This window comes from Trachemys scripta, chromosome 20 (assembly GCF_013100865.1).
Source record: "Trachemys scripta elegans isolate TJP31775 chromosome 20, CAS_Tse_1.0, whole genome shotgun sequence".
NCBI lineage: Eukaryota > Metazoa > Chordata > Testudines > Emydidae > Trachemys > Trachemys scripta.
Window position 1 is genome coordinate 12,165,887 of NC_048317.1, and position 27,979 is coordinate 12,193,865.

Sequence of the window (27,979 nt, forward strand, 5' to 3'; positions counted from 1 at the left end):
CCTGCAATGAAGGAGATTCCACAACCTCCCCTGGAAGCTTGTTCCAGAACTTAACTACATTATAGTTAGAAAGTTTTTCTAATATCTAACCTAAACCTCCCTTGCTGCAGAATAAGCCCATTGCTTCTTGTCCCGCCTTCAGTAAACAATTGAGCACTGTCCTCTTTATAGCAGTCCTTAACATAGCTGAAGACTATCAGGTCCCCCCGTCATTCTTCTTTTCTCCAGACTAGACATTCTGGTTTTTTAAAACATTTCCTCATAGGGCAGGATTTCTAAACCTTTTATCACTCTCCGTTGCCCTCCTCTGGACTCTCTCCAATTTAAACCTCACCAGTGCCAAGTAAAGCTGAACGGTTATCTCCCATGTCTTACATACAATACTCCTGTTAATACACCCCAGAATATTAGCCTGTTTTTGCAGCTGCATCGTGTTGTTGACTCGCATTCAATTTGTGATCCACTATAACTCCCCGTGTCTTTTTCAGCAGTGCTACCACCTCGCCAGTTAATCCCCATTTTTGTAGTTGTGCGTTTGATTTTTCCTTCTTAAGTGCAGTACTTTGCACTTGTCTTTATTGAATTCCATTTTGTTGAATTCAGACCAACTCCTCATCTGGAGTACTGGGTCCAGTTCTGGGCCCCACACTACAAGAAGGATGTGGAAAAATTGGAAAGAGTCCAGCGGAAGGCAACAAAAATGATTAGGGGGCTGGAGCACATGACTTATGAGGAGAGGCTGAGGGAACTGGGATCATTTAGTCTGGAGAAGAGAAGAATGAGGGGGGATTTGATAGCTGCTTTCAACTACCTGAAAGGGGGTTCCAAAGAGAATGGATCTAGACTGTTCTCAGTGGTACCAGATGACAGAACAAGGAGTAATGGTCTCAAGTTGCAGAGAGAGAGTTTAGGTTGGATATTAGGAAAAACTTTTTCACTAGGAGGGTGGTGAAGCACTGGAATGGGTTACCTAGGGAGGTGGTGGAATCTCCTTCTTTAGAGGTTTTTAAGGTCAGGCTTGACAAAGCCCTGGCTGGGATGATTTAGTTGGGGATTGGTCCTGCTTTGAGCAGCGGGTTGGACTAGATGACCTCATGAGGGCCCTTCCAACCCTGATATTCTATGATTCTATGATCTTGCAGAAGGATTAGAAGGACTTTGGCTGGCTTCGGTGATCTCTGGTGAGATTTTAGCATGTGATTAGGAACTTTGGGTTTTTTTTATGTGTTTTCTCTGCAATGCTTTCTCCCTCAGAATAAATGTATTTTGTTTTGTGAAGGCTGGCTATTAACTGGTATACACTGTTGTAGCCCCTGGGGAAAGATTAATCACAGGTGCTGGACCCTGGTCAGCACTACTGCTGGGGAAAACACAGAGAAGTTTAGACAGACTGCAAGCCTAAACCCCCAGATACAGAGGAAGAGAGACTGGATCTCCGCCTGAGAAAAGTAATAGGTGGGAAGCCTGAAGCCTTTAAGACCCGAGTGGGGGAGGTGCGGGGTTAACCCTGAAACGGTGACAAGATGATCTGGTGGTTAAAGCTGTGGTCTGGGACTCAGGAGATCTGGGTTCAATTACCAGCTCTGCCTAAGAACACCTGTGCAAACAGGGGCAAGTCAAAGGGCCCAGTTCTCTCTGCCTTGCACGTTACGTTATTTATATCCGTGCAGAGTGGGTATAAAATGCTACCAACCCAGAATGGTAGCATCATACACCCCCTTTACCCAGTGACAAGCTACAGTCGAGTGGAAAATCAGGCCTTTAATGTCTGTCTCTAATAAATAATATTTCCTTTCTCTCTTCCTTTGTTTACAGTGCAAGTGCTATATTCATGGACTATTTCCTATGTGCAGGTGCAGTGCCTGGCAAAACAGGGCAATCTGGATTGAGGTGCTATTAAAATACAAATAACAAATTCTCGGTAGTCCTTCCCATTAATAATCTAGATGCATTTAGATTTTTCCTTTTAATGCAAAAAAAAATAAAAAATAAAATAAAATAACTACACACCTCCTCCTCCTCCTCCCCCCCCCGCCCCAGGTCTATTTCTGTTGTTACTGTTTTGCTTAATATATTTCAGCCAAGCAGATTTCCCCCAGCCCTCCCAATTCCCCACAATTCAACAGTTGAACTAAAAATAGATTCCCTCCTTCCCTTCCTCGCCCCACAAAGAAACAAAAGAGCCCCCCACTAAAGAAGTGGTGGGGGGACTGGGGATGCTGAGGCAGTCACAACGCTAAAATAATATGCCCGTTCTAATCCTGCAAATAGATTAAGGGCAAAAAAGAAAAAACTCACACACCAACATGTAGCAACTAGCAAGTACAGTTTCCAGCGTGCGGCATAAACAGATGGGGCTCCTGCCCCGTGGAGTCCAGCTCTCCCAGGAAGCAACAGCACAACACACGCTTTATACATCCAGGAGGTCAGCGCTATGCTAAAGGGAGGGCTGTGTTTTTACCAGTGGGTTGATTCTTCTCCTTTACGCACTAGGCTTAAGCGAGCAGTGTCTTGTAACAGTGTCCTGTAGCAAAGAAACTTACAAGGCCTGGGAGGGAGAAGGCCAGGAAGGGAAGAAGCAGGATTTGGGTGACAGAACCCTTAAGCACTTTAGCAGCCAGCAGATCAGGAAAGGGGAAAGGAGAGCAAAGCAAAAAAACAAAACAAACAAAAAAAACCACAGGGTGTGGGAAAGGGGACAATGAACGCTACAGTCAGGGTTGCTGCTTCCTTGCCAAAAGCAAAATACCAGCATAGTTGATAATGAGGAGTTGGACAGAATTCCCTTCCCTGGGAAAAAAAATAAAAATGAGGTACCTGTTTCCCCCAAAGCAATAATCAACCCCTTCCAGCAGTAAGATCAATGCTCCAGTTACTGGCCAGAGAGTCTCTCTCAAATAAAATAGTCCTAGCCTGGGCAAAAACGAGAATATGGACTGTATCACTGTGCGCTCTCAGGAAGGAAAGGTGCTCTCCCCTTCTGGTCTGCAGAATCACTCCTCCTTCCTCCCTGCAGAAACGGCTGATTTTGTCCATCACTCCATGGAGATGGAGCCTTTTCTCGGGCCTCTCCATGTTTCTCCAGCTTTTCCCGTTTTTGGACTGTAAAAATGAAAAAGATCCATGGCAACGAACGGGACGACTGTCAAAATAAAAAAGTTTAACCAAAACCAAAACAAAAAACAACCCATCCCACCAATGAGATTTGCCTTCCTTGCTAATCCTCCAAGACAACGATCTCTACATTGTGCACCTGGTGCTGATGGTCCTCAACATCTGCCATCACTTTCTCCTCTGTCCTCAGCTCAGTTTCCAAAATCACAGCTTTGCCCTCTGATTCCTCAGTCTCTGCTTCAGGATCTGGTGCCGGGTCTATCTCTATGATGGTCTGTCCATCTTCTGAGGTGCCCTCTACAGCTTGGATGGTAGAGGTCAGGCCAGACTCCATGGCCACCAGTTCCACAGGGTTCACCACCGTGGCCACATTAGCCAGCCCACCGCTGTCCTGCATAGCAGCTGAACTCAGCAGGGCCAAGCTCGAGGACGGATGAAGGGTTACAGTGTCAGATGAACTGGACTTGGAGGAAGACACCACGGTGGCATATCGGAAGAGCTGTGAGGATGGCAAGGTGTGGAGAGTCACTGGGCTGGATCCCTGGCTGATGGTTGCCACCGGAATGTTGCCCACTGAGAATTGCTGTCCCATAGGTGCGATGGCAATGGGTGAGATGACTGTGAACTGAGGCTGCTGGACAGGGGTGGAGGGACTCAAGACTGTGGCTGAGGCGGGGCGCTGCAGACGAGGTCTCTTAGGGGGTTTCGGAGCACTGACTGGCATCAGCACCACGTTCTGGATCGTCTGAGACTTCATCTTCTGATCCCTGGCGAGCTTCTTCTGCTCCTCCAGCTGGCGTTCCAGGTCTGCAAGAAGAATGACAATGCAGCATATTCAGAGAAAGCTTGAGTCACTGAAAACAGAGGGAGATACTTAAAGGGACTCCATAGAATCAGCAACATCTGGTGCCACGTATTATTTATTTTGCAGCAGGCATCTCAGATGTCCAATCAGGTGTTTCTCCTCAATCCACATCGGACAAAACTTTGTTCAAGACCGGGGCCAGACTGACTATGGCCCTGCCGCAACCATTCACACCTGTGCAGAGTGGAAGCAGAACACTGCCTTTCTGAGCTGGTAGCTTTTTACACCCACACATTGCATTTGTGTAAATGGCTGCACAAGGTGCAATGCGATGGAGAATTAAGGACCAAGGTCCTTGGGATTCCCCTTGTCTCCTCATTCTGGAGTGGGTGATCTACCTCTACTTCTCTGCTCACAGCCTTGTTCTCACTGCCGAGAAGATGGGTGCCATTGCTGCACAGGCCTGTTCCAGCTAGGAGAGACCGCGACAGCGAGTGCCATCTCCTGAGCTCGGTTGGGTGCCATCTCAGGATGGATGGCGTTCATGAGCTGTCGCAGGGACTGGGAGTCCCAAGGCCACTCTCAAAGCTGGGTCTCTAGCACAAACAGAGCTCAGATAAGGATCTTTGGGGGATATCGCTGAAAATAAGAAGAGGAAGCATCAGCCATAGTGAAGCAGACCAGAAGTCCAGCAAGGCCAGTATCCTTCCCTCAGCAGAGGGCATACCTAATACTACACACTCCCTAACACCCCTGGCCAACGGCTCATTGCTACACAAGGGACTTTGGGGGATTCCTACCTGATCCCTAGAATGGATGGAGATTCAAGTGCACGTGTTTCATGATGTAGTATGTCAATAATTTGCAGTGACACAGGATAACACACCAGTTGCATGCTGGTGTATGGAAAAAAAAGGCAAATTTAGGTTTTAAATAAAGGGAGTAACGTATTGTTTTGCATTTGTTCAAAGTCAAATAGGAAAGCGCATGAGAGCTGTGATGGGACACCAGGTTTCACTAACAAAGAATTTCCCAGGCATTGACCATACCTGCTAAAGTATAAAGAAACTGCTCTTCTCCCTGCTCTGTTTGGCTTTTCCTGTTGTCCAAAACTTTCTTGACTGTGTCCATCAGGCCAAAAGTGTGGGCCACATTATTCAGGACTGCGGCATCTGCAAGGAAACCCCACATGTGTGAGTGCCTAAAATTCCTTAGACAGCCTGAGCTTCCAGTCAAGGAGCCAGGCAGGTGAGATTTATTTAGCATGCCTAAAATCCTCTAGTGCTTTCTATTAAAAGTTCTTAATTTTTCCAGTGTGCAATTCCAGGAGTGCTGGCTGGGGAGGGCATTCCCAACCCCAGGGAGATCCAAAGATGGAACAACTCTGTTCATATCAAAATAAATAAAACAAAGACCCGTTGCTCAAGCAGCTCTCAATAGCTGCAAATTAAAGCATCATCTGTATATGCAAATACGCTGTTAGACCACCCCCTACAATTTTCCTGCCCATAATGCTGGCAGTGTCATTAGCGCTCCAGCAATAGTGAAGGTTGCACAAGTTTTTCCATTACATACGACTTTCTGAAACTGTCATCTATCTGCCCAAAGGTGAATGAAAAAGACCAAAACAAAACATGGGTGTAACTAAAAAGAGAATGTGACGCCAGGAAAGGATTTTGTGAGTAGGAAAGGGCCAATTTTCCCTTCCCGTCTCTGACCATAGCCACTTTTTCTATAATCCTTTAATATCAACACAGAGGCTGCCGGCCTCCCACCCACCTGTGATCTGGAAGGGAGATTGGCCGAGCCTCTGCTGAACACCTTTCAGCACCTCTTCGATCTCTTTCTGGATGTTGCAGACGACCTCTTCCATCAACCCCACGTCAGCTATTCCTTTCCAGAACATCAGCGTGTCCTCTGGCACAGGAAGAGACAGGAGGGAGAAGAATTCGACACGTACAAGCATTTGGCATTTTCCCGCAAGGCTACATTAAAACCGTTCCAAGAGCAGCGCGCTGTCATGCAGCAGTAACTTTGGAAGCCGGCTTCTAATCTGGCCATCAGGGCGGACATGACATGCAAAAAACAGAAACAAAAAAAAAATGGATCTGGGAAGTAAACATCACTAGTGAGGACTTTCATACAGCTTAGGACTTTAAGAGCAGTGCTTCACTACCTCTGCCTGTCTGCACAAGATACAGAGTCTATGGTCCTGGGGAATTCTGCCTAAGCTTCTGGACAGGTATGAGGAGGGCCAGTAAAGCACCTGTAACAATAGTGCAGGGAGAAAGTGGATGGCTCAGAGAACTGGTAATAAGCTATGGAGGGCTTTGCCTCTAGGTCAGTAGTTTGAATCCAGCCATGGCCAATAGCGACTGAATGTGGCACTAGTCTGAAGTTGTTCACTGGCCTGTGAAAAATGAGTGGGTGGACTCTGCCCAGTTCCTGGTAGGCTGGGGGTCTATTTCATAAAGAGCCCCCATATCGTAACAGGCACTAACTGACCTGCTTGGTCATCTCAGCAGACAGGCCAAGGACTGAATGGGCTTTAGAGACTGAACTCACCCCCTTCTTGCAGTAGGGGGCACTGTGTGTGTTTGCAGGGGAGAGGGGAAACTTGCACTACTGCTGCCTATGTCATACCTGTTCTGAGGACGTTCGTCTCCCAGGTTGTAAATCTGGAACCTTTCATCAGCCTTAAATTCACTCGGAAAATGTGGACGGGTGGCGGAGAATAGCCAAAAGACAGTATGAACTTACCCGAAATCTCCTCTGTGTCCTTCTTGATGCCCTCCTCGGTGGCCATGGTGACAGCAGCCGTCAGAGCAGAGTTCCATTCAATCCCCTCCTCCATGCTCTCCTCAGACAATGAGATTTGGGTGATGCTCCCTGCAAAAGGATCCAGAAGAGGAGGCTTCAGCTCTCTCGACGGCACCAGGAATTTTACGCTCCAATCAGCAGTTTTACTTTCCACTCCCCCAGTGTTTTTCACTCTCTGCCAGGCTATTTGTACCTATAAACCATACTAGCGAAAAGCAGATGTTGTTTGTTGTCAGTGGAACCATATCTATGAAATGCACTAGGGTTTGTGGATGGAAAGCCGCTCCCCGTCCAAAGAGTTAACCAGAGACCCATCCTGGTGTAAAAGTAGCAGAAGGGATCACAATAAAGGAGGGAACTTAAGGAGCAAATTGGTCAGTCATTTCCCTGCCTTGTCACATTGGGAACATAGGACTGTCCATATCGGATCAGAGCACTGGTCTATCACGACTGGCATCATACCTCACACACTAGCTGTCACTTCAGACTTAGAGGACAGTAACCTAGCCAATTGTATGATAATGTACAAGGGGAGGAAATCTCCTTCCTGACCTCTGCAAAAGATTGACTTATGTCCCGAAGTATGAGATTTGACCAGCCTTATCAGCATTCATAGTTAAAATGCTATTGGTCATTCAAAGTCTCCACCCAGAGTAACTGCTTCGTTGACTTTCTAAACAACATTAAACTTGGAAGGACTTTTGTTTTTCATTTTTATTCTGAGTACCAGCCTGAAATGGCAGCACCAATGCAGAAGCCATGCATCATGTATGTAAATGGTACCAAAAGCCAAGGTGTAGGGTTACCAGCTACAGCATGTTGAAAACAGGACAAACTGGTAAGGCTACAGGTGGAAATACGCTGCCAGAGGTAGAAGTGGGAGCCGGATCCTGGCTGGCTGGGGTTTTAAATATTCCATTTGTTTATTTTTCAGAGTAAAAAGACTCATCCAATATATGTCTGAGCCCACCAGAAATCCAATATACTCCCTTTCACATGACCCTCTAATAGGCCTGCAAATAGGACATGCGTCAGGAAAACCACTGCAAGCAGGTGTCTTTCAAGTGTTTTTTCATGAGCTGTTTTGTGTTCCACACCCAAGTACTTTAGAACAGAGATTGCCAAGAGGTCAGTTACCAGCAGTTTTCCGTTGGGTCCCAAAGCTGTCTACATCCACCACCAGTGCATTGCTGGCTGCTCCCCACCCCGAACCTTACAGTGTACAGTTCATTGCTAGATCCCACTGATCCCCACTTCCAGCAGATGCAACAGGAAGCTTCACCCCTCCCAGGAATCTTTTGAAACACCTTGGGGGCAAGTAAAAAGTAATCTGAGATATGGGACCGCAACATGAGAGAGGTGGTGGCGCACTGCATTAGGACATTGCACACAGAAAACAAACAGAGACAACTGGACAGTCTCAGGGAGCAAGAGGCAGGAGGGAAGTGCTACAGGGTAACACACGGCATTTCTAGCTGGCTTTGTCCCCTACCATCAGCTGATGTGGGCGTCTGCACCACACTTGTCTGTTGCCCCGGCACTGGTGCTCTGGCACTGCTGATCAGGAGATCAAATTTGGTGCTTCGACAGGTGTTGGTGCAAACCTTGTCGTGCTGGTAGAAGTCAATTTGCCCAGAGTCCATCATCTTCCTGTGCACAGAATGGGGAGAGAACTATGCAGTGAACTCAGCTTGGATCTCAGCCTGAAGAAACCAACAGGTCAGAGGGACAGCTATGACCACATGGGGAGGAGGAAGAACAAGAAACCCATGTGCCCCCACGAGTCCCCCAGAAGATCTTAACTGAAAAACAGTGGCCCTCGTGTCTCCATTCTCCAACTTTGTATACACGGCTCTGGCCGTGTGACAGTACCCTTATACCCCATTAAATACCATACAACCCTACCTGTATATGTTCACCACATAATCTCTGGGACGTACGGTGAAATCCTGCTGCCAGTGAAGTAATGACAAAACTCCCATTGACTTCAGTGGGGCCAGGATTTCACCCTAAAGGTCCTGCAAGCTGCTGGCCATCCACATTAAAAGGGATCTGCTGTTCCATCCCCTTTTTCTTGATCAGAGATTTAACTGGCATGTATTGATGACACAGAGGCAGATGAAATGTCTGCACAGGATTCTATTGCTGCACTGAGGAAGTGCTGAAGCTGGCTACCATGGTGGACAATCGTACCTCAACATGATTCCTCCAAGGCGAATGGCTCTCTTCCAGTCCTTCAGAGTAGACTTGCCAGCCAAGTGAACAAAGTGCTTAGGGCTGATCAACTGGTCATTAAACTATAAAACACAACAACAACAAAGAATTCAGCCAGGCAGAAGGACAGATCAACAAAACCAGGAGGGAACGTTACTTTACATTAGGACACTCCACAACCAGAAACCATTGGTCAGTTCTTCTAGCCCAATATCCTGTCTCGAGCAGTAGCTTCAGTTGAAGGAAACCGCTTCCTCCCAATAAGGTATTTAACCGGCAATGCAATAGTGGGTAGCTATTGGGAGTGGTTCCTTCCTGAACCCCTTCCTAGAGATCATTTTACACCCAGAAGCATGTGATTTGATACCAATGTAAAAGAAAATCCAGCACATTTACAAGGATGTTCTATGACTTTTCAGCAGGTGGCCCAAGCAGATCAAGCCCAAAGCACTTTCCCTAGCACTTTTCAATGCTGCCTTAAAGGTAGTTTTACAGTCCATGAACAATATTCCTGCCATAAGCAGGTGCAATTACCTTTGAAGCCAGTGGTAGTTGCTCCCATTTACTCATAGATTCACAGATTCCATGGCCGGAATGGACCAATGTGATCGTCTAGTTTGACTTCCTGTCTAACACAGGCCATAGAACTTCCCCGAAATAATTCCTAGAGCCGAGCTTTTAGAAAAACATCCAATCTTAATTTTCAAAATTATTTCTGTTTCCGTTATCCTTACTCACTCTCTCTTAAATCTCAGCCTTTGATAACACACAGACCTTTTTCTCTATAAATATATCTCAGTGCTGTGATGTTATATTGGAGCTGACCCTCAGCTGAATCAAATTGGTGTGAGCCCTGTTCCTTTGGGGACAGCTCACCTGGTATTTTCTGTGAGTATCCATAGGCAGGGGCTGGATACTACAGGACATGGTTTCAGAGGGGCTCAGATACACCTATTGTTAACCTGCAAGGCAAAGTGAGGGCTGGCAGAGCCCTGAGGAGATTGTCTGGACAGCTAACAGACTCCTGGTATCAAGGAGCTGATGCCCAGTTAAGCACCAGCAAGTCTCTCTCACACACACACAGTCCTGCGTACCCCTAGAAACCATCACAACATGGCTCCAAGGGAATGTGATGGAAGAAAAGAAAGAAAAAGCAGGACTTTAAACAGGGATCAATAGCGACTCAGAAAGAAAATGGGGCTGAGAACCCTCCACCCTGAGATTCTCCCTGAAAATCTGCTCATGGTCTTGCCTCTTACAGAGACAAAAACCAACTCCCATGTTTGTAGCCCTCCATGCTGCCAAAGCAAATTTAACAAACTCCAGTGTAGCGAGACAGATGAAATTGAGAAAGAGAGAGAGAGAATAAAATACACTGGAAGAAAGAAGAAGACCTGCCACAGTCCCAGCTTCAGAGAGGGGATCTGACAAATGAAATCGGGCTACTCTATAGCAAACAAGTTACCTTGACGCACTTGACATTAATTCCTGGACAGACAAACTTCTTCCAGAGGAGGATGGCTTTGCTCTCCCCACAGGTGATGGGGTAGGCAATCTCAATTTCCTCGTTGGTTTCAATGGTGCTGGGGTCTGCAGGCAGAAGCATGGATAACATGAGATTTTCATTATTGGGAGCTCAAATCACAAAGGCAGAGATGTGAACGTCCAGTTTCGCGAGTAGGACACTTCCTAATTCAGCAATACGCCTCTTATCCTTCCCAGCCCCAGAAAGCCAGTGCAGCTAAAGGGTCCATTCTCCTGCAGCAGGTGACTTCCTTCTAAATGGTGACACCCAAAGAAAAACGTAGATATTAGCAGAATCTGTCTGAAGTGATCACCACTGCTAGCAAAATGCATCCAACGCAAGCACTCAGAAAGGTCACCAAGGGTCAGTAAGTAGAACCACGTCCTGTCACGCTGGAAATCTCAGTTTAAATTTAAGACATAGGACAATGTTCTGCTCTGGTATCTAAGCAGTGGGTCTCTGCTCCAAAAGCCTGTTCCGTGCAGGTGCTGATCTTCTACTAACGTCAATGGGAGATCCACACACAGAGAAGGGGCAGAATGCTAGAGCCAAGATCCACTGTGTGATTCTGAGAGAACTTCCCCCAGGCTCTTGCCCCTTGGACTGGCAGGGAACACTGCAGAGCCAGCATGCTCAGCTCATTATATAACCCAAACCCTTAACCTGTATCAATCCATACAAAGCAAGAAGCCAACTGTTTGACAGGGACTGGCGCCGATGCTCAAACAGTTCCTGTTGGGATTCCCTGCTCACACAAACACTGTACAACTGCCGTTCTAGTACACAGACACTAGCACCTGTGTACCAAGAAGGCCTCCAAGGTGAATTCCTGGCTCCACTGAAACCCATGCAAGTTTTGCCATTGATTTCACTGGAGCCAGGATTTTACCCCCAGTATTTAGAGTCCTAGTGTCAACTATAGCACTGGTGATCCAGGTGGGAACACCCCAAGACAATGCACTCCACGTCCTGGGGAAACAACATCCCCAACTGCCAATCCCAGTGGTGAGAGAACCCCAGTGTATTAAAGGTGCAAATCAAACTGTAAGTCATTCTGAAGGAGACATGTTTATGCCCACACCAAAAAGAAACTTACCAATCCCTTCTTCTAGTTTGTGTATGGTATGTGTTTCTACAGCCACCACAGCGGCACTGGTCTCAGAGCCCTCTTCGTAAATCCTGTTGTAAAAGTGTCCATCGATAAACAAACTATATAAATCACGGAAAAATTAAGATTCATAGCACAGGGTTAAAAACCTCATTTCATTTTTTTGCTTACTTGTCCCTTAGGGACAAAATCTTTTGTTTTACAAACTTGGGGGGGGGGGAAGGGGAGGGGAGAGGGTTCAGATATAAATACTGAGTAATAGGACCAGGGATTGAAACATGCATAGCTGTTACCAATGCTACACTCCCCACCCCCAGACTGCTCCACCAGTAAAACTGTCAATTCTCTGCTTTACGTTTATACTGCAACTTTGCCTACCACCTCAGATATACACATGTGGCATTTTGCATCACTGTATATCCTTGTGATCACAGACTGAAAGATTCAGTTGTCATGCCGACAGGCAAAGGGACAGAGTTACTTGTTGTATAAATCTGCACTTTTAATGTTCTGAGTTTTATGCATGTAACATCCCAGTTCATGTTGTACAAATGTTTTTCACAATATATTTATTGATTAAAAGGCATGTAACTGGTGGAAGTCATCTGTCCCTTTAGAAAGAGACTATCAATGCAGGGTACCATAATACACTGCCATCTATTGCAGCTGCCAACATTTAGCACCCCGGCTTTATTATATTTCACAGTAGGGGATGCCAAAGCAGGAACAGACGCTTGTGTATGTCGATATAGTTACATTATCACATAGGTGGTGGTTTCCATGTGATCAACTGCACTTATCATGCCCCTTTGCCTGGCTCAACTGCATGCGGCTCATTAATCTATCTCCCCAGGCGTTGTTTTAACATTCATACCCCTGAGCGGCCATTAAAAAAAACCAACAAACTACTAGGGAACATGAAATTCCCCTGTCCTATAATTACACTGGCCCAAAGCTCAGATACCATAGTGGCGGGCCCAGTATGTGACCCCAAATAGAACAAACTAAAATAGACGGAGCAGTATTTAGTCCTCGAACAATGACAAGTTTAAGGTCTAATATCTCATGACCCATTAGGACTAGAAGCAGAAGTATTATAACTTTATTTTAAACATAACATAATTAATCTGTGGAACTCATGGCTACAAAACATTCAATCGGAGAGCTGAGCAGGATTCAAAAAAGGATCAAACATCTATATATGTCTAATGAGAAAATCCAATTACACAGATTAGGATTACAAAATAAGGGACATAGACCATCATGATTCATGGCATAAACCAATCTCTGCTTGGGGTTAGGAAAAGACTTCCCCTAAGGACAGGCTGTTCGGTAATTGTTCATTATGGAGATTTCTTGCACCTTCTACTGAAATACTTGGTACTAGCCATTGTTACACAGGGTACTGGACTAGATCTGACCACAAATCTGATCCGGTATGGCAATTCCTATGTTCCTAACCATTGCAAAGGGGAGGGATTCTCAGCTTCCCTCTGAGACACCCAGGGCTTGCTTCTAGCTTGGGAATTCCCAAGATATTGAATCTTAAAGTCATTACGTTAGTATGTATGTGAACGACTTTAGGTCATTGTTAGAGGTTAACGTTTTAATCAGTTATAATTTCTCTTTCCCTCTAAGGCTTGCAGAACAGACTCAATCAAAGTATAACCCTTTCAGAAGTACCCCTTAAAGAGCATGCTGAAAATGGACATGCCTTGGATCACATACATGAGATTAGCCACATTGCAAACATACCCCCTTCCCACACCTGTGCACCCACATGCGTGTCAATAGTCTAGAACAGGCAAAGCTACATGGATCACTCACCCCTGTTGCACTGGCTGTAGCTGTAGTATCACTTGGGTTTTGGTATCTTCCGGGTTCTCCCCTTCATTTCCTTCGCTTGGTACAACCACCACATCCCCCACAGGGACGCTCACTTCGGCATTTGCCATTTCTCACATGCAGTCAAAGGGCTGGGTGGCAAGCGGGCTGTAGCGGACAAGCAGAGGCAGCTATTTACCCTGGTCTCACTCTCAGGGGAAGAACAAGAATGCTCTATGGTGTCAAAATGGAAAAGCAACTGTCGCCAGCAGTCCTGCTGCAGTTAACAAAATGATATTGGACTAGTGGGAGCTGAGACGCTTACAGAAGAACGATTCTCAATCTCTGAGCAGGTGAAGGGGAGCACTAGTTGTTGATAAAACTCCATGCTGCAGAAGCAAACTGAAGTGCAACAGGTGCCATGAAAGAGAAGGGGATATTGGGCGTCTGATGATGGGCATGTATATGCCAGAGAGCGTACCTCTCAACTTGCAGAGCAGACAGTTGAGACCAGTTAGATCTGGCATCAGCGAGAGACAAAAAACAGAACCCCACAGTACCATATTCACAAACATTTTAACAGCAGACAGAATGCAGAGTGCAATTACCTGTACAGTGTAGTTTCAGAACCAAACATTGCAAAATCAGGGCCAGCCAGGTCAGCGTCAGCACTAGCCCACATGCTTGGTCTTAGCAGCAGACATGAGTGTGCTGGGAGACGGGTTTCTAAGATGGGGCTAATTTCCTCCTTTCCTTAATTGCAAGATTCCTAGCAGGCATTCTGATGCCATAATCTTTTATTACCAGACAAATGCACCGGCCAGATCTTTCCCCACTGCATGCAAGCATAAATGTAAGACTGATCGTAGCATCAAAGACGAGTTGAGGAGGGATGGGAGTAAAGATCTTCAGAGTGTTTTACTGAAAGCACCTTGAGTATTTGTTGTGCTTTGCTGGAATATTCTCTAGTGCTCACATGGAAAAATATACATGTAATTTTATTACCGGAGGAGTTAACTGCTTTTTTTATTATTATTATCCTTGCCTAAAAAGCATGGAGAGAGGATAACACATTATGTAATTTATTTGAAGTAATCCAGGCTCCAGTTCAAGATTGTTCTCCTTGGTTTTAAAACCCTCCACAGATTTCCACCAGTCTGTCTCAGACACCATGTCTATTTCTCTACCTCGTCTTGTCTAGCTGGCCTCCTCTCTGCTCTTCCCCAGTCTCACCGTCCTTGATACGAGAACCTTCTCCTCTGCACCTCCTGCCATCTGGAATAGCCCCCATGTATGTGTACACGTCATTAATTGTCCCTCCTCACAGAGAGACCCAGGTTTACATTATTGGGTTGCTGGAGGCAGTGTTCTCAGTGGCAGACCTCCAGCTGTGGCAGACCTCCAGCTGTGGCATTCCTTGCCAGATGAGATCAGGCAAGTCTAAGGTCCAAATGTAAGGCACAGCTTACCAAGAAAACCTTTGCTTATGCGCCGACCTAAACAAAAGCACACATCCCTGCTTCAGACAGACAGACTAGTTATCCTGGTTCAGATTTGCAGTGTGCTTTGGGACCAATCAGAACATGGCAGAGAAGCGACCCGGAACGAAGCAAGGAATAGAAACATGATGTGGCCAATGGACAAATGGCCCAGTAAGGTTGTGGCTGCCTGGGATGGCCAACTCAGAATTGCTCAAGGAGAATATGGCAGGATCTAGCTATCAAATCAGTTCTCCTTTGTTTTCAATATTTCCTTGGCTTAGGTTGGTCTTGTCTGTGTCTAGGGGGAAATCGGATCTGCAGTCTCTGTCAGAGGGAACTCTGGGAGCGTCATAGCATCTCAAAGCACCTAGTGTCAGATGTTACCAGGAAGATGAGTCACTTGGGCTCAGACAAGACAAATCTGCAGTGAAGTCTCCTGAGAGGGCTACGTTCAGTTGCTTCTGGACCTGGAATACGTACAATTGAACTGTATCTGCAGTCCCCATTCAGCACTGTAAATGCCCTAGGAATGGCAGAGTCCTAAACCTGATATTTGTTCTTTCGCATCTTGTGTGCCTGAAATACAGGCACATTTGGTCCCATGGGAACAATACAACTCTCTGTAGTTCACTTACTACACATCAGAGGCTGTATATTCTTGGGTCCAATGTTTAGTGGCGTCTAGGGCTGGATTTATGAAACTCAGCATAACATTCCCTCTTTAAGTGTTCACACATCCCACTGCAGCCAAGGCCACAGTATTAGAAATGTCTCATCCTTCACCCCTCCATATGGAGGTGCACAAGCCCTAAAATAGTCACCGTTCAGTAGTCAGGCTTTGGAGGGTGAGACCCCACACTCCTTTCATTTTTTGGCTGTTAAGAGAACATGGTGCAAGATCCTTCACCTGTCCTGGGTATGGAGGACATACTCACACTTTTTATCGGTCCCAGAACATGAGACCAGTCACCTTTTCAGCATCAGGAGAACACAGGACTCAACCCACCCAGCCACCGCTCATCCATCTGTAGTCAAGGTCATAAGGGTAACACCCATGTCTGGGGTGAACAGAGCACTGCATTCACCCACTATACACATACCTTTCACTCTCCAGTCTGGTGTAACCACTAGGGATTCAAAAGGCCCAACCCCCTACCTCCCCCAAGGCCTCAATAATCTAAACACACAGGTGGTCTGAGGATGCCCAGCCCCCTTCACACCTGCACGGCCAGTAGACAACAGGCACATGGCTGTCCCCCAAAACTACCTTCACACTGAAGATGAGATGGGGCGAGTCTCCACCCTAACAACCCCTTACCCACGGCCGTCAGGAACTCAGAGAGCATGAGACCCTCCCTCCACCCCTGCGTCCCCATCATCCCATAGGGACTGGAGAAAGTGGGATGCCACCTTCAGAGTCAGGTGTCCAAAGGGCCCGAGCTGCACTGACCCCTGGTCAGCGTGTGTGTGTGGGGTCGGTCTATGGCGTGCTGGCTGGGAAGGAGGAGCAGAAGGTATTGGCCGGACATACACATCCCAGATTTCCTCTTCACCGTGAGTAGTGCAAGAGGAGAAGGGGGCAGGAACTTTCTCACGATTGCCCCACCAACCCCCTCCCCCGCGGCTGGCGGGGCAGGGCTCAGGCAGCACAAACTCCCCCAGATGCTACCTGTGGCCTTGGACAACTGAGTGGGGAGGGCACGTGCCAGCGGCCACCACCTCCCCCCCCGAAAGGTCAGAGGTCACCAGCCCTCTTCCCCTGAAAAGGTTGGGATGGGAGGGGTCAGAGGTCACCAACCCCCTTTACCTATGAGACCCCCGGGGGGGGGGGCAGGGCCCAAAGCCTCCCCGCCCCAAAGGATGGTCGGGGCCCAGCCCCCCCCGCCCAGCTGTGCCCCCGCGCAGGGGCCAGGGGCGGGGCTCCCCTGGGGAGGGGGTGTGGCCTCCCCTCCTCCCGCCCCTCGCTCCAGGCAGGCGGGCGGGCGCCGAGCGGACGCAGCCACTCAGCCCCCCTTCCCCCCCCGCGGCGGCGCGACGTCCCTCTCCCGGCGGCGGCACGTACGGCGGCGGCGCGCTCTGGGGCTCCCCCTCCCCCTGCGGCCGAACCCCCCCCGCACTCCGCGTCCGGGCCTGGCCCCTCCCGGCTCCCGTAGCGCGGCGCCCTCCGTCCCTTACCGTCTCCGAACGGCCGAGTCAGGGGCTGGGGGAGGGGAGGAATGAGCATGCGCAGCAGGCGCGCTCGCGACAGCACTCGGTGGCCAGCACTTCCGGCCGCCGCCTGTCTTAAAGGGGCCGCGGACCATTTACTCCTGTCTACTGCCTCAGCCGGCTGTGCTGCGCTCTGGGGGCTGTGGTGCCCCCCCTTCTCGAAAGGCGCCGGGTCCCCGGGGTGCTGCCCCCTCCAGGCCGGCCCCCTGGGCGATCAGCTGGGACCCCTGCCTTGGGGGGGCAGCACCCCTGGGGGCCACCCGCACCCCACACCTCGCCCCTAGGGATATCACGTGGGAACCCTGCCTGGGGGGGGCAGGTCCCCCGAGGGCCACCCTCACCCCACACCTTGCCCCTAGGGAGATCACGTGGGAACCCAGCCTGGGGGGGGGGTGCAGGTCCCCCGAGGGCCACCCTCACCCCACACCTCGCCCCTAGGGTGATCATGTGGGAACCTTGTCTTGGGGGATGCAGGTCCCCCTGGGGGGCACCCTCACCCCACACCTTGCCCCTAGGGCGATCACATGGGAACCCTGCCTTGGGGGGTGCAGGTCCCCCTGGGGGGGCACCCTCACCCCACACCTTGCCCCTAGGGTGATCCTGTGGGAACCCTGCCTTGGGGGGTGCAGGTCCCCACGGGGGGCACCCTCACCCCACACCTCGCCCCTAGGGCGATCACGTGGGAACCCTGCCTGGGGGGTTCCATCTCATCCCCCCAGGGGGTCATCCCCATCATCCTGGGGGTCACCCGCACCTGAGACCTGTCTTGCCTCTAGGGGGATGGCCCAGGACCCCTGTTCTCCTCAGCGGAGCATCTCCCCTTCCCTGTCCCCGCCATGTGACTCTGCACATGTGGGTTGCTGGTTCAAGCACTCTTAGGGAGAGGGTGGGGAGGAGGCGGGTGTCAGCATGACACCGGCCTGGTGCCCACGTGCTCAGCCAGCCTGCACTTGTAGGGGGTTCAGACACCAAGGCAGGTGTTGTCCATGGGGATGTCCTCACTACGGCCAACCTGTTCCTCTAAGGCTTTTGGCTTGAGACTCTGGCTTTCCGAGGATTTCTGAGGGCTGCCACCCAAACTCATCATTGCAACCACCTGAGAGTGGCCCTGAATGGAGGATGAGGGCAGAGGCCCCATAGGCCTTGGCGAAGCAGCTCTGGTCTGGATTCGTCTCGAGCTAGGAATGAATTGTTTTCCTGGTTTAAAAATAATTAACGTATATCGTCTGTTCTTTAGTCACATTCCCACCCACCAAAAAAACCCAAATGGGGGTGGGAGACTGCTCAGCTGAGAGGCAGTTATCCAACGTGGGCAGCTCTGCCCCTCACTCAGCCATGTCTGCTGTTTGGCCTGTCTCCTCCCATAGGACTATAAGAAGGGATCCTGGCTATTCTGCCTAAAAACGGGCTCTAGATGAGGACAAGACTGAGGCTCAAATGAATGTGGAGGAAGATGGGAAGGGGTCATGACCCCTGACAGGGCCCCTGCAGAAGTGCAGGGCTGGCACCCTTAAGAGCCACGCAGACTGCAGTTTCATGCAGTCCAGGCATACTGCCTTTCAGCCTTTATATAATTGCAGTCAGGGCCAACCCTACATGGTTTGCTGCCTTGAGCAGCTAAGCAACAAAAAATTGCCAGAGTGACGGATCAAATACACCAATCGGCTGGTCAGCTGCACCATGTGGCCCCCTCCCTAAATGTTGATTTGGCATCCTAACCCTGTCCTGAAGGCCAGCCCTGGGTGCAGCCCATCAAGGCTAAAGGTGCCAAGATGCAATGCTCCATCTAGGTAGCCTTGGGTTGGCTCCATGTTCCAGCCCAAAATACTTGCTCTTGATCCAGGTGCCATCCACTCAAATCAATATAAACCTTAAGTCTCTGTGAGCCTCACTTCACCCCTGCTCCTTGGCTCAAGAAGGAGAATTGCACACTAGGACTTTGGGCCTGGGCCTAGGCCACTGAAATCATGTCTACACTAGGAAATTACTCCTTTGCCGTTGAGTCTCAATCACACGTTCAGTAACAGTGCTGAAAATGGTTCAGCCCAGTCTATACTAGCCGTATAGGGATAGCTCAGGGGTTTGAGCATTGGTCTGCTAAACCCAGGGTTGTGAGTTCAATCCTTGAGGGGGCCATTTAGGGATCAGGGGCAAAAATCTGTCTGGGGATTGGTCCTGCTTTGAGCAGGGGGTTGGACTAGATACCTCCTGAGGTCCCTTCCAGCCCTGATATTTTATGATTCCAAGGAGACCCACTGCTGAGCCCTGGCTCGATTTCTTAACATACACAGGACTGTTGCATGCTAGGACTTGTAGCCTTTGTACTTAAGCCTTTCAAATCAAGATGGAACAGAGGGTCCTGTGGCACCTTTAAGACTAACAGAAGTATTGGGAGCATAAGCTTTCATGGGTAAGAACCTCACTTCTTCAGATGCATCTGAAGAATGCAATACTTCTTCTTCCTCTTGCATCTGAAGAAGTGAGGTTCTTACCCACGAACGCTTATGCTCCCAATACTTCTGTTAGTCTCAAAGGTGCCACAGGACCCTCTGTTGCTTTTTACAGATTCAGACTAACACGGCTACTCCTCTGATACTTGAAATCAAGATGGGGAGCATTGCATGCTGGGCTCTGTGAACTGCTCCGTTTGATGCAAACGGGGCATAGATGTCAGCCTAATGGCTGGTTGCCACCGCAGACTTCCACTTAGCTAACGTTTGGGCCAGATACCATCTCCTTATATGTTAAGGCATTAATGACCCCTCCCAGAAGAATATGCCTGTTTCATATTTGGCAGACAGTTGAACATAGGCTTGATTAGAAACAGGAGCCCAATAACACTTCACATTTCTATGACACCTTTTCTCCCAAAGTGCCTCATCAGCCATGTACAGCACAACTGAAATGCAGCTACCTTTGGGGTGGAGAGCAGTAGCCACCTGTCCCACAGCACCCTGCGTGACAGTGCGAGTGCCTCCTGCTCTTATGAGAAGCACCATCATCAATTCCTTATTGCCTGCACAGAGCAGAAAAGACCTTAGGTTGTAAGGTCTCCTCTGAAAGAGCCACATGCAGCAAACGGCACAGAGCCTGATGTGGGCAAGGATGAGGGGCTGAGTCACCCCGCCCAGCGTTGCCCAGGAGTTTAAGGGTTTCAAAACAGGAGGCTGCGTCTTCCCATTCCAGAGGGAAAGATGGAGATCAGGGGCCTGCACACACATCCCAAATATTCTGAGATTTTGGGCAAGATTGGGTTCAGTAAGGAATGACAAGGAGACATGAGGTTGGAGGGCCTGTTTTTAAAAACGCCCAATGTATGGAAATGAGGCTTGGAAGTATGCAAGGCCTGACATGGATTTCATAGCGCACAGCAGACCTGGTTCTCCTTTCAGGAGTGTTTTAGAGCCAGGTTTTCAAAACAGCTCCTTTAGGCACCAAAATAAGTGGCCGTGTTTCTAAAGGAGCAATCTGCAGGTGGGCGGTGGAGCACTTTTGAAAATCTGGCCCAGAACTGAAGTCAGTAGCTGTGGTAGCTTCCGCTCGTTGCACCAATATCCTTCAGTCCCACCCTTGAGAGACTGGGTTTCCCAGCCAGCATGAAGTGGACGGAATGGCTCTGTGCGGCCCTCTTGCAGCTCCTAGAGTGGGTGTTGGCGTGTCAGGGGAGGGGGGTGACTGGAGTGCCTTGGGCTCTGACTAGTCTCAGCTGCTGGTGGCATAGAGGACTCTGGGTCCCTGAGGCTGCTCCAGACTCCTTGAACCAGGCAGGGTCTGGCCTGGCCCAGAACACTAGCAGGTGCAAAGTTAATGTAAAGAGCATCTAGGTGCATCTCAGCCAGCATCAGAATCAAGCCCTCTTGTCTTTTAATCCCCTCACAGCCTTTCTCACTCAGCAAGAAGAGAAAACACAATAATACCAACCTGCTCCACACTTTCAGCATTTATATCACTTGGACAAAGAAAACCCATGAACGTTAGTTTCACTTTGCTCACACTTGTTTTCAAGTTCAGGCAGGGGCTCTGTGTTGCCACCTCTGGGTTGCAGACACTGCAGGGGAAGGTTTATTTGTTTTAAACCCGTTGTTTCAACTGGATCCTACATGTGTTTACAAATATCATGGGAAACCTTTGCTAAGTGGGTTTTTGATTTGACAAACTCTAAGACTTGAGTGCAACATTCTCTTTGATTTTGCGTTGTGTCGCCTCCTTTCGGTGGAGGCGTCACACGTGGTAAAGGCCAGTGCCACACCCTTGGGCTCAGACAGGCTCCGGAAGCCAGTAAATTTGTACCAACTTACCTATGTCAGCGTATAACTTATCGTGACCACACGATGGCGCCAAGGGGCATCCATGCCAATGTATGTCGTGCTCATGCCAAGCATCTGCGGAAGATGTAAAGAAGCCTGCAGTGAATAGCTAATTAACAAGAGCTGCTGTTTCAATAGGCATCAGGCACTAAACGTTAACTCAGAAAAAGGGTTTCTCTGGAACCTGACTGTCCCACTCCTGATTATTATTATGATTTTAAAGTGCTGGATATATAGGCATTTATTCTGATTTATAGTTTACTGTCTGCTCCTTTGTGCTATCATGGCCCCATGGGTGGATCAGCAAACTGAGGAAGAGGCAGGTTAAAATGAGACACAGAGGAAGAAATTCACCCTGGTGCCTCACTTCGCCCTGTACTAGGGAGGGCTGTAGGTAGATAAGTTGTGCAGGGACAGAGATACCTGTGCTGACCCCGCATAGGACAAAGGAGATGGCTGGGCAAGGGAGGGGCCGCCCAATCCACGTTTACATAGATTCAGAGACACCCACCCGGCTCCCGGCACAGAAGTGAAGCCGCGGGAGAGGGGCAGGGCTGTGCTGTGGGTGGTGAGTTTCAATTTACCGTTACAGTACACACACACACTCTCTTCAGCTGCAGCAGTTACTTGGGTTTATGAGGGTGATGTGCATTTTACCCATAATGCATCAGGGCAAATCTAGAAACAAAACCCAGGAGTCCCTGAAGCAGCAAATAACTGGAATCTGCTAGTTGGTTACTGGGATAAACACTGACTGAAGGGGGACGCACGCCAGTAGGGAATTCATTCATTCGTCTAAGTAATCTGCAAGCCATAATCACTGCTGTAGGACCAGCCTAGGTCCATACTCTACCACTGATCCCCCCGGTGGAGTTCCCATTGGCACAAAGCCCTAGCTGTGCCACAGACTCTGTGTGTGACCTCAGGCAAGTAACTTGGCCGTTGACTTTGGGTGCCCAATCGGAGACTCTTTAGGCCTGGTTTTCATAGACACGGAGCACCCACTGTTCCTAGTTACCTTAAAATAAGTGTGGGTGCTCAGCACCTCTGAAACCCAGGTTCAAGGGGTCTCAGACACAGCTCCCCAAACCAGAATTATCCAGAATGAGTGGAAACTTGTTCCCACAGTGCCTTGTTTGAGGCCACACAGTGAACGGTAGAGCCAGGATCCAAATTCAGAGCTGCCTGGCTCCCAATCCTGACATAGTCTCATCTGATGGTGGTGAGAACACTCTTTCTATTCCACTAATATGCACTAGGAGGATGTTAAACAGAAATGACTACAGTTAGACTTTTTAAAATCAGCAGGTAAGTGGTCATTGTAACCAGGAAATCATCCTTGAGCGGGTATGTTTCTAGAGGTGGCCCACAAGGATCGGTTCTTGGCCCCTATCCTATGTAACGTGTTTATCAATGACCTGGAAGAAAACAAAATCATCACTGATAAAGTTTGCAGCTGACACGCAAACTGGGGGAGTGGTAAATAACGAAGAGGACAGGCCACTGATTCAGAGCCATCTGGATCCTTTGGTAAACTTGGCTGAGGCAAACAATATGTGTTTTAATACGGCTAAATGTAAATGTATAGGTGTAGGAACAGGGCCGGCTTTAGGCCGATTCCCCGGAATCGGGCCCCATAGGTAAGAGGGCCCCGCGCCTTAGGCTCACCTGGCAGCGATCTGCTCCGGCGGCATTTCGGCAGGGGGGGGGGTTCCTCTCCGGGGCCTTAGGCAGCATTTTGGCAGCGGGGGGAGCCGCTCCAGGGCCTTCAGCAGCATTTCGGCGGCGGGGGGTCCTTCAGTGCTGTGGAAGACGCGGCGAGGGGAGCCGCTCCAGGGTCTTCAGCGGCATGTCGGCGGTGGGGGGAGCCGCTCCGGGGTCTTCAGCGGCATTTCGACAGTGGGGGGTCCTTTAGTGCCACGGAAGATGCGGGGCGGACCCCCCACCGCTGAAGTGCCGCCGAAGACCCGGACCACGGAATCGGGCCCCACAGATCCTAAAGCCGGACCTGTCTAGGAACAAAGAATGCACGTCATACTTGAAGGGTGAGGGATTCGCTCCTGGGAAGCAGTGACTGAAAAAGATTTAGGGATCGTGGTGGATAATAAGATGAACAAGAGCTCACAGAGCGACACTGTGGCCAAAGAGCTAATGCCACCCTGGGGTCCATAAACAGGGGAATCTCAAGTAGGAGTAGAGAGGTTATTTTACCTCCATATTTGGCACTGGTGTGACCATTGCAAGAATAGTGTCCAGTTCTGATGCCCACAATTCAAGACGGACGTTGATAAATTGGAGAGGGTTCAGAGAAGTAGAGCCCTGCAAATCCGCAGGTATCCGCTTTATATTTTTGCGGATAGTAGCGCGGATGAGGATACAAATTTTGTATGTGTGCAGGGCTCTGATGGTAAGAGCTGGGCAGGCGGCTGTGAGGAACCACGGCACGGATCTTCCACCTGCCCTGGGGGGGGTCTGGGAGACAGGGATATGGGCCAGGGGTGGCTCAGGTCCCTCGCCCAGGGCAGGTGGAGGGTCTGCCGCGGCTTCCCACCGCTGCCCGCCTGGCTCTTACCATGGCCGGGTTGTGGCTCTGAGCTGTCTCTCCCCCCCCCCCCAGCCAGAGCCAGGTTGGAGAGTACCGCGCTGGCAGCTGTGGGGAGCCTGGGTCCCTCCACCTGCCCACAGCTGCCCGCACGCTCTCTTTGACCAGGCTCCGGCAGGGGGATACCTCAGAGCCTCATCCTGACCGTGGTAAGCAGAGCCCTGCAAATCCGTGGATATCCGCAGTCAATTTTTGCGGATCGCGGATCAGATGGGGATACACATTTTTGTATCTGTGCAGGGCTCTACAGAGAAGAGCCACCAGAAGGATTAAAGAATGGGAAAACCTGCCTCATAGTGATAGACTCAAAGAACCCAGTCTATTTAACTTAACAAAGAGAAGGTTAAGGGATGGATTGATCACAGTCTATAAGCATCGACATAGGGAACAAATATTTTATAACGGGCTCTTCGATCTAGTGGACAAAGGTATAAAACATCCAACGGCTAACAGCTGAAGTTAGACAAATTCAGACTGGAAGTAACTCGTCCATTTCTAACGGTGAGAGTAACTAACAATTAGAACCATTTACCAAGGGTCGAGGTGGGTTCTCCATCACTGACCATTTTAAAATCAAGATGGGATGTTTTTCTAAAAGATCTGCTAGAGGAATTACTTTGGGGACATTCTCTGGCCTGCGTTATACAGGAGGTCAGATAGAGGATCACATTGGTCCCTTCTGGGCTTGGAATCTGCTCCTTCCTCCGGGCCAGGGTGACTCTATGGGTTCTCAGGACAAAATTTTTGGTGGCCTCAGAGTGCGGCCACCAACCCTTGCTGGTGGCTGCTCTCACACGTTCCCCTAAAATACTTACTTAGCTTTAGGAAAAATAAATAAATATGCACATGGCCAGGTACAAATCATTGTAATGTATTTATTGCTAGCTAGTAAGTAAGTCTGAAAAGTGATATTAACAAACACACAAGTATCCCTTTTCACAGCAGACTTGCGCAGCCCTGGCAAGCCTGGGGGCAAATTAAGCCCTGGATGGGGGTCCAGGGGAGGTGGTCAGAGCCCGAAGCCCCCACCCCAGGGCTGAAGCCCAAAGCCTGATCTCCACTGCCCCGGGGAAGGTGGGGAACTTACCGGCTGCCTGCTCTTCCAGCGTTGTGGCCCAGGTGTCTCCAGAGGGGGCCAGGGCCAGGGCCGGCTCCAGCATTTCTGCCGCCCCAAGCAAAAAAAAAAAAAAAAAAAAAAGCCGCGATTGCGATCGGCAGTTCAGCAGCAGGTCCTTCGCTCCTAGAGGGAGTGAGGGACCTGCCGCCCCCGAATTGCCACAGGTGCTGCCCCTCTCCCTTGGCCGCCCCAAGCACCTGCTTGTTAAGCTGGTGGCTGGAGCCGGCCCTGGACAGGGCCCAACCCCTGCTGGAGGTTGCATCCAGGAGCAACAGGAAGGGAGAGAGGCTGGGGCCGCTACTTTGCCCCGACCCCGATCACTGTCCAGGCAGCTGTGGACACAAGAAAAACCCCTGATGGCCGTCAACTGTGGTCACAGTGGCTGCATTTGAAAAACACTTAATACCCACATGTAAATATTGTTTGGTATAGATGCTCCCCCATCCCATCCTGGATTTCTGTTCATGTTTGGGGGCTTCTAGATGGAGCGGGTGTGTGTGGGGGGAAGGGGGTGTCCCACTCGTATAGAGATAGTGGTTTCAGTTGTGACCTTTGGGTGCGGATCCTGGTTTGGATTCTGATCCTCTCCCAAACCTGGGGGAAGACATCGGTTTGGGGAAGGGGCCCTTCTCCTTTCAAACTCCAGCACTGATGATGGGCTGCTCTCCCGCAGCGGTTCTCAACCTTTCCCAGCGACTATCCCCCTTTCCGGACTTGGAGGCCTGAGTCCCCCCTAACCCTGTCCTGGAGCCCCCAGGGGTCATGGCTCCCCTGGTGAGAAACACTGATCTAGGTACAAAGAAGGAGGCGTCCTTGTGGCACCTTAGAGACGAACCCATTTCTTTGGGCATAAGCTTTCGTGGGCTAAAACCCACTTCCTGGGATGCATGCAGTGGAAAATACAGTAGGAAGATAGATAGAAATGTGTTCGTCTCTAAGGTGCCACCAGGACGCCTCCTTCTTTTTGCTGATACAGACGAACAGGGCTGCCCCTCTGAAACCCGATCTAGGGGGGTAGGTGTGGGGGACACCTCTGGGTGTCCCTGGCGGAGACCCGCTGCTCTAGGGGCAGGTATCGGAGGTTTCTGCTCGACTTTATACCCCAGCCCGACAGAGCTCCGCCTCCTCCTCCGGGCGAGTCGCTCCCGCGTCCCACTCCCCGCGTCCCGCCGCCGGCAGAGCCCAGCTCCCGCACCTGCCCCTGCCCGCGCCATCGCCCCGCTTCCATAATAGGGCAGCGCGCCGGGGAGAGCCTGGGACCCCCGCTCCGCCCGCCCGCTGATCGGCAGCGCGGAGAGGCCAGTGGCCAGGGCCGGGCCGGCGGCTGCAGCCAATGGCCGGGGAGGGGCGGGGAGACTCCCGCGCGCCGGGATGCAGCGGCCCGGGGGCTGCAGCGCTGCGGGGCCGGAGTCACTCCGGGCCGGGCTGCTGCGGGCGCCGCTGCGATGCGCTCCCGGCTGCGGGCGCCGCTGCTGCTCCAGCTGTTCCAGCTGCTGCGGCCGCTGGATGTCTCGCCGGCCGGCGCCCAGAGCGGTGAGTCCCCGCGCGGGGGGCAGCTCCCGGCTGCCGGGGAAAAGTTTGCGAGTGGCAGGCGGGGGGGGGGGGAGCGAGAGGGGGGGGGGGTCGTAGAGCCCCCCTCGGGCTAAACGGGGAGAGCCCAGCTGCCGGGTAGGTGACCAGACAGCAAGTGTGAAAAATCGAGACAGGGAGTGGGGGGGTAATAGGAGCCTATATAAGAAAAAGATCCAAAAATGGGGACTGTCCCTATAACATCGGGACATCTGCTCACCCTATCCCCCGGTCGGACCCCTCACTGTGGGGAAATGCGCTGGGTCTCCTGCACAGACTGTCCCTCCCGCCCTCCAGCTGCTTCCACTGTCCCCGGGCTTCACACTGAGCTGGGTGGCCACCCGTAACATAACTATCATGTGCGTGCTATTGCCGCTCTGAAAGTGCCTGTAGGAATCAAATGTGTGGCCAGTCCACGCTGTACTGTCAAAGGCACATAGGGGGATTGGCGGCTGCTGACAGCTGATCACCTCTGTAGCTGCTGGGCACCCCCTATTTTTTTTCCTTGGGTGCCCCAGCCCCGGAGCACCCCTGGAGTCAGCGTCTCTGATGTAGTGTATGAGACTCGCCACAAGCTTGTACCTGCGCTGTTTGGAAACTGAATGACTAACAGAATCCGGTTTCAGAGGGGTAGCCGTGTTAGTCTGTATCAGCAAAAACAGCCAGGAGTCCTTGTGGCACCTTAGAGACTAACACATTTCTTTGGGCATAAGCTTTCGTGGGCTAAAACCCACTTCATGGGATGCATGGAGTGACAAATACAGAAAGCAATATAAATATTACAGCCCGTGAAAAGCTGGGAGTTGGCATACCAAGTGGGGGGTCAGTGCTAACGAGGCACAATCCAGTAACCTGTGAATTTCAGTGGATCGTAATTGTTACCCCACAGATGTGCGTGCACTTGTGCCTGTGTATATGCATGGGGGATATGGAGTACGAGATCAGAATATTCGTCTCTGGCTTTTGCCTGATTGTTCCTCCAAAACTCTCCCGTTTGCTTCAACGGGAATTTTGGCACCTCAGGCTGAAGTCCATAGTGTGTGTCTTGCTGTCCATTTTCATGCACATGTAGGACTTGACTGTCTGGCTGCTTAGACACGGGTTGTGTATTAATGCTTCTTTCTCAGTCTACACTGATTGGTTTTTAAGATGTGGATATTCCCAGAGGTTCCTCAGTGTGTTGTATGAATGAAAGCTACAGAACACAGGTTCTCAAACTGGGGGTCGGGACCACTGAGGGGCTTGCGAGGGTATTCCATGGGGGGGTCACGAGCTGTCAGCCTCC

General features: G+C 50.2%; 2 protein-coding genes across 4 annotated transcripts in view; one reads left to right on the forward strand and one right to left on the reverse strand.

Moving 5' to 3' along the window:
- Nucleotides 1-1,746: 1,746 nt before the first annotated feature.
- On the reverse strand, nt 1,747-21,419 carry GMEB1 (glucocorticoid modulatory element binding protein 1). Of its 3 annotated transcripts, none has more exons than XM_034754140.1 (10): nt 21,398-21,419; nt 13,414-13,578; nt 11,575-11,687; nt 10,419-10,543; nt 8,933-9,036; nt 8,232-8,389; nt 6,680-6,808; nt 5,699-5,836; nt 4,969-5,091; nt 1,747-3,921 (listed from the first exon to the last, which is right to left on the reverse strand). In XM_034754140.1, the coding sequence occupies exons 2-10, from the start codon at nt 13,539-13,541 to the stop codon at nt 3,218-3,220; spliced, it is 1,722 nt and encodes a 573-aa protein (XP_034610031.1). In that variant the 5' UTR covers nt 13,542-13,578; nt 21,398-21,419; the 3' UTR covers nt 1,747-3,217. The 3 variants fall into 3 exon arrangements, with proteins under 3 accessions (XP_034610031.1, XP_034610032.1, XP_034610030.1); XM_034754141.1 differs by lacking the exon at nt 21,398-21,419 and adding an exon at nt 17,067-17,100 and having other exon boundaries at nt 11,575-11,657; XM_034754139.1 differs by lacking the exon at nt 21,398-21,419 and adding an exon at nt 17,067-17,100.
- A 5,063-nt stretch (nt 21,420-26,482) lies between these two features.
- The window catches only part of LOC117868206 (discoidin, CUB and LCCL domain-containing protein 1-like), a 62,778-nt gene continuing 61,281 nt past the window's right edge, over nt 26,483-27,979 (forward strand). The window contains exon 1 of the mRNA XM_034753981.1: nt 26,483-26,658. Within this exon, the coding sequence (XP_034609872.1) occupies nt 26,571-26,658 (88 nt within the window). The 5' untranslated portion in view covers nt 26,483-26,570. The remainder of the gene's footprint in view (nt 26,659-27,979) is intronic.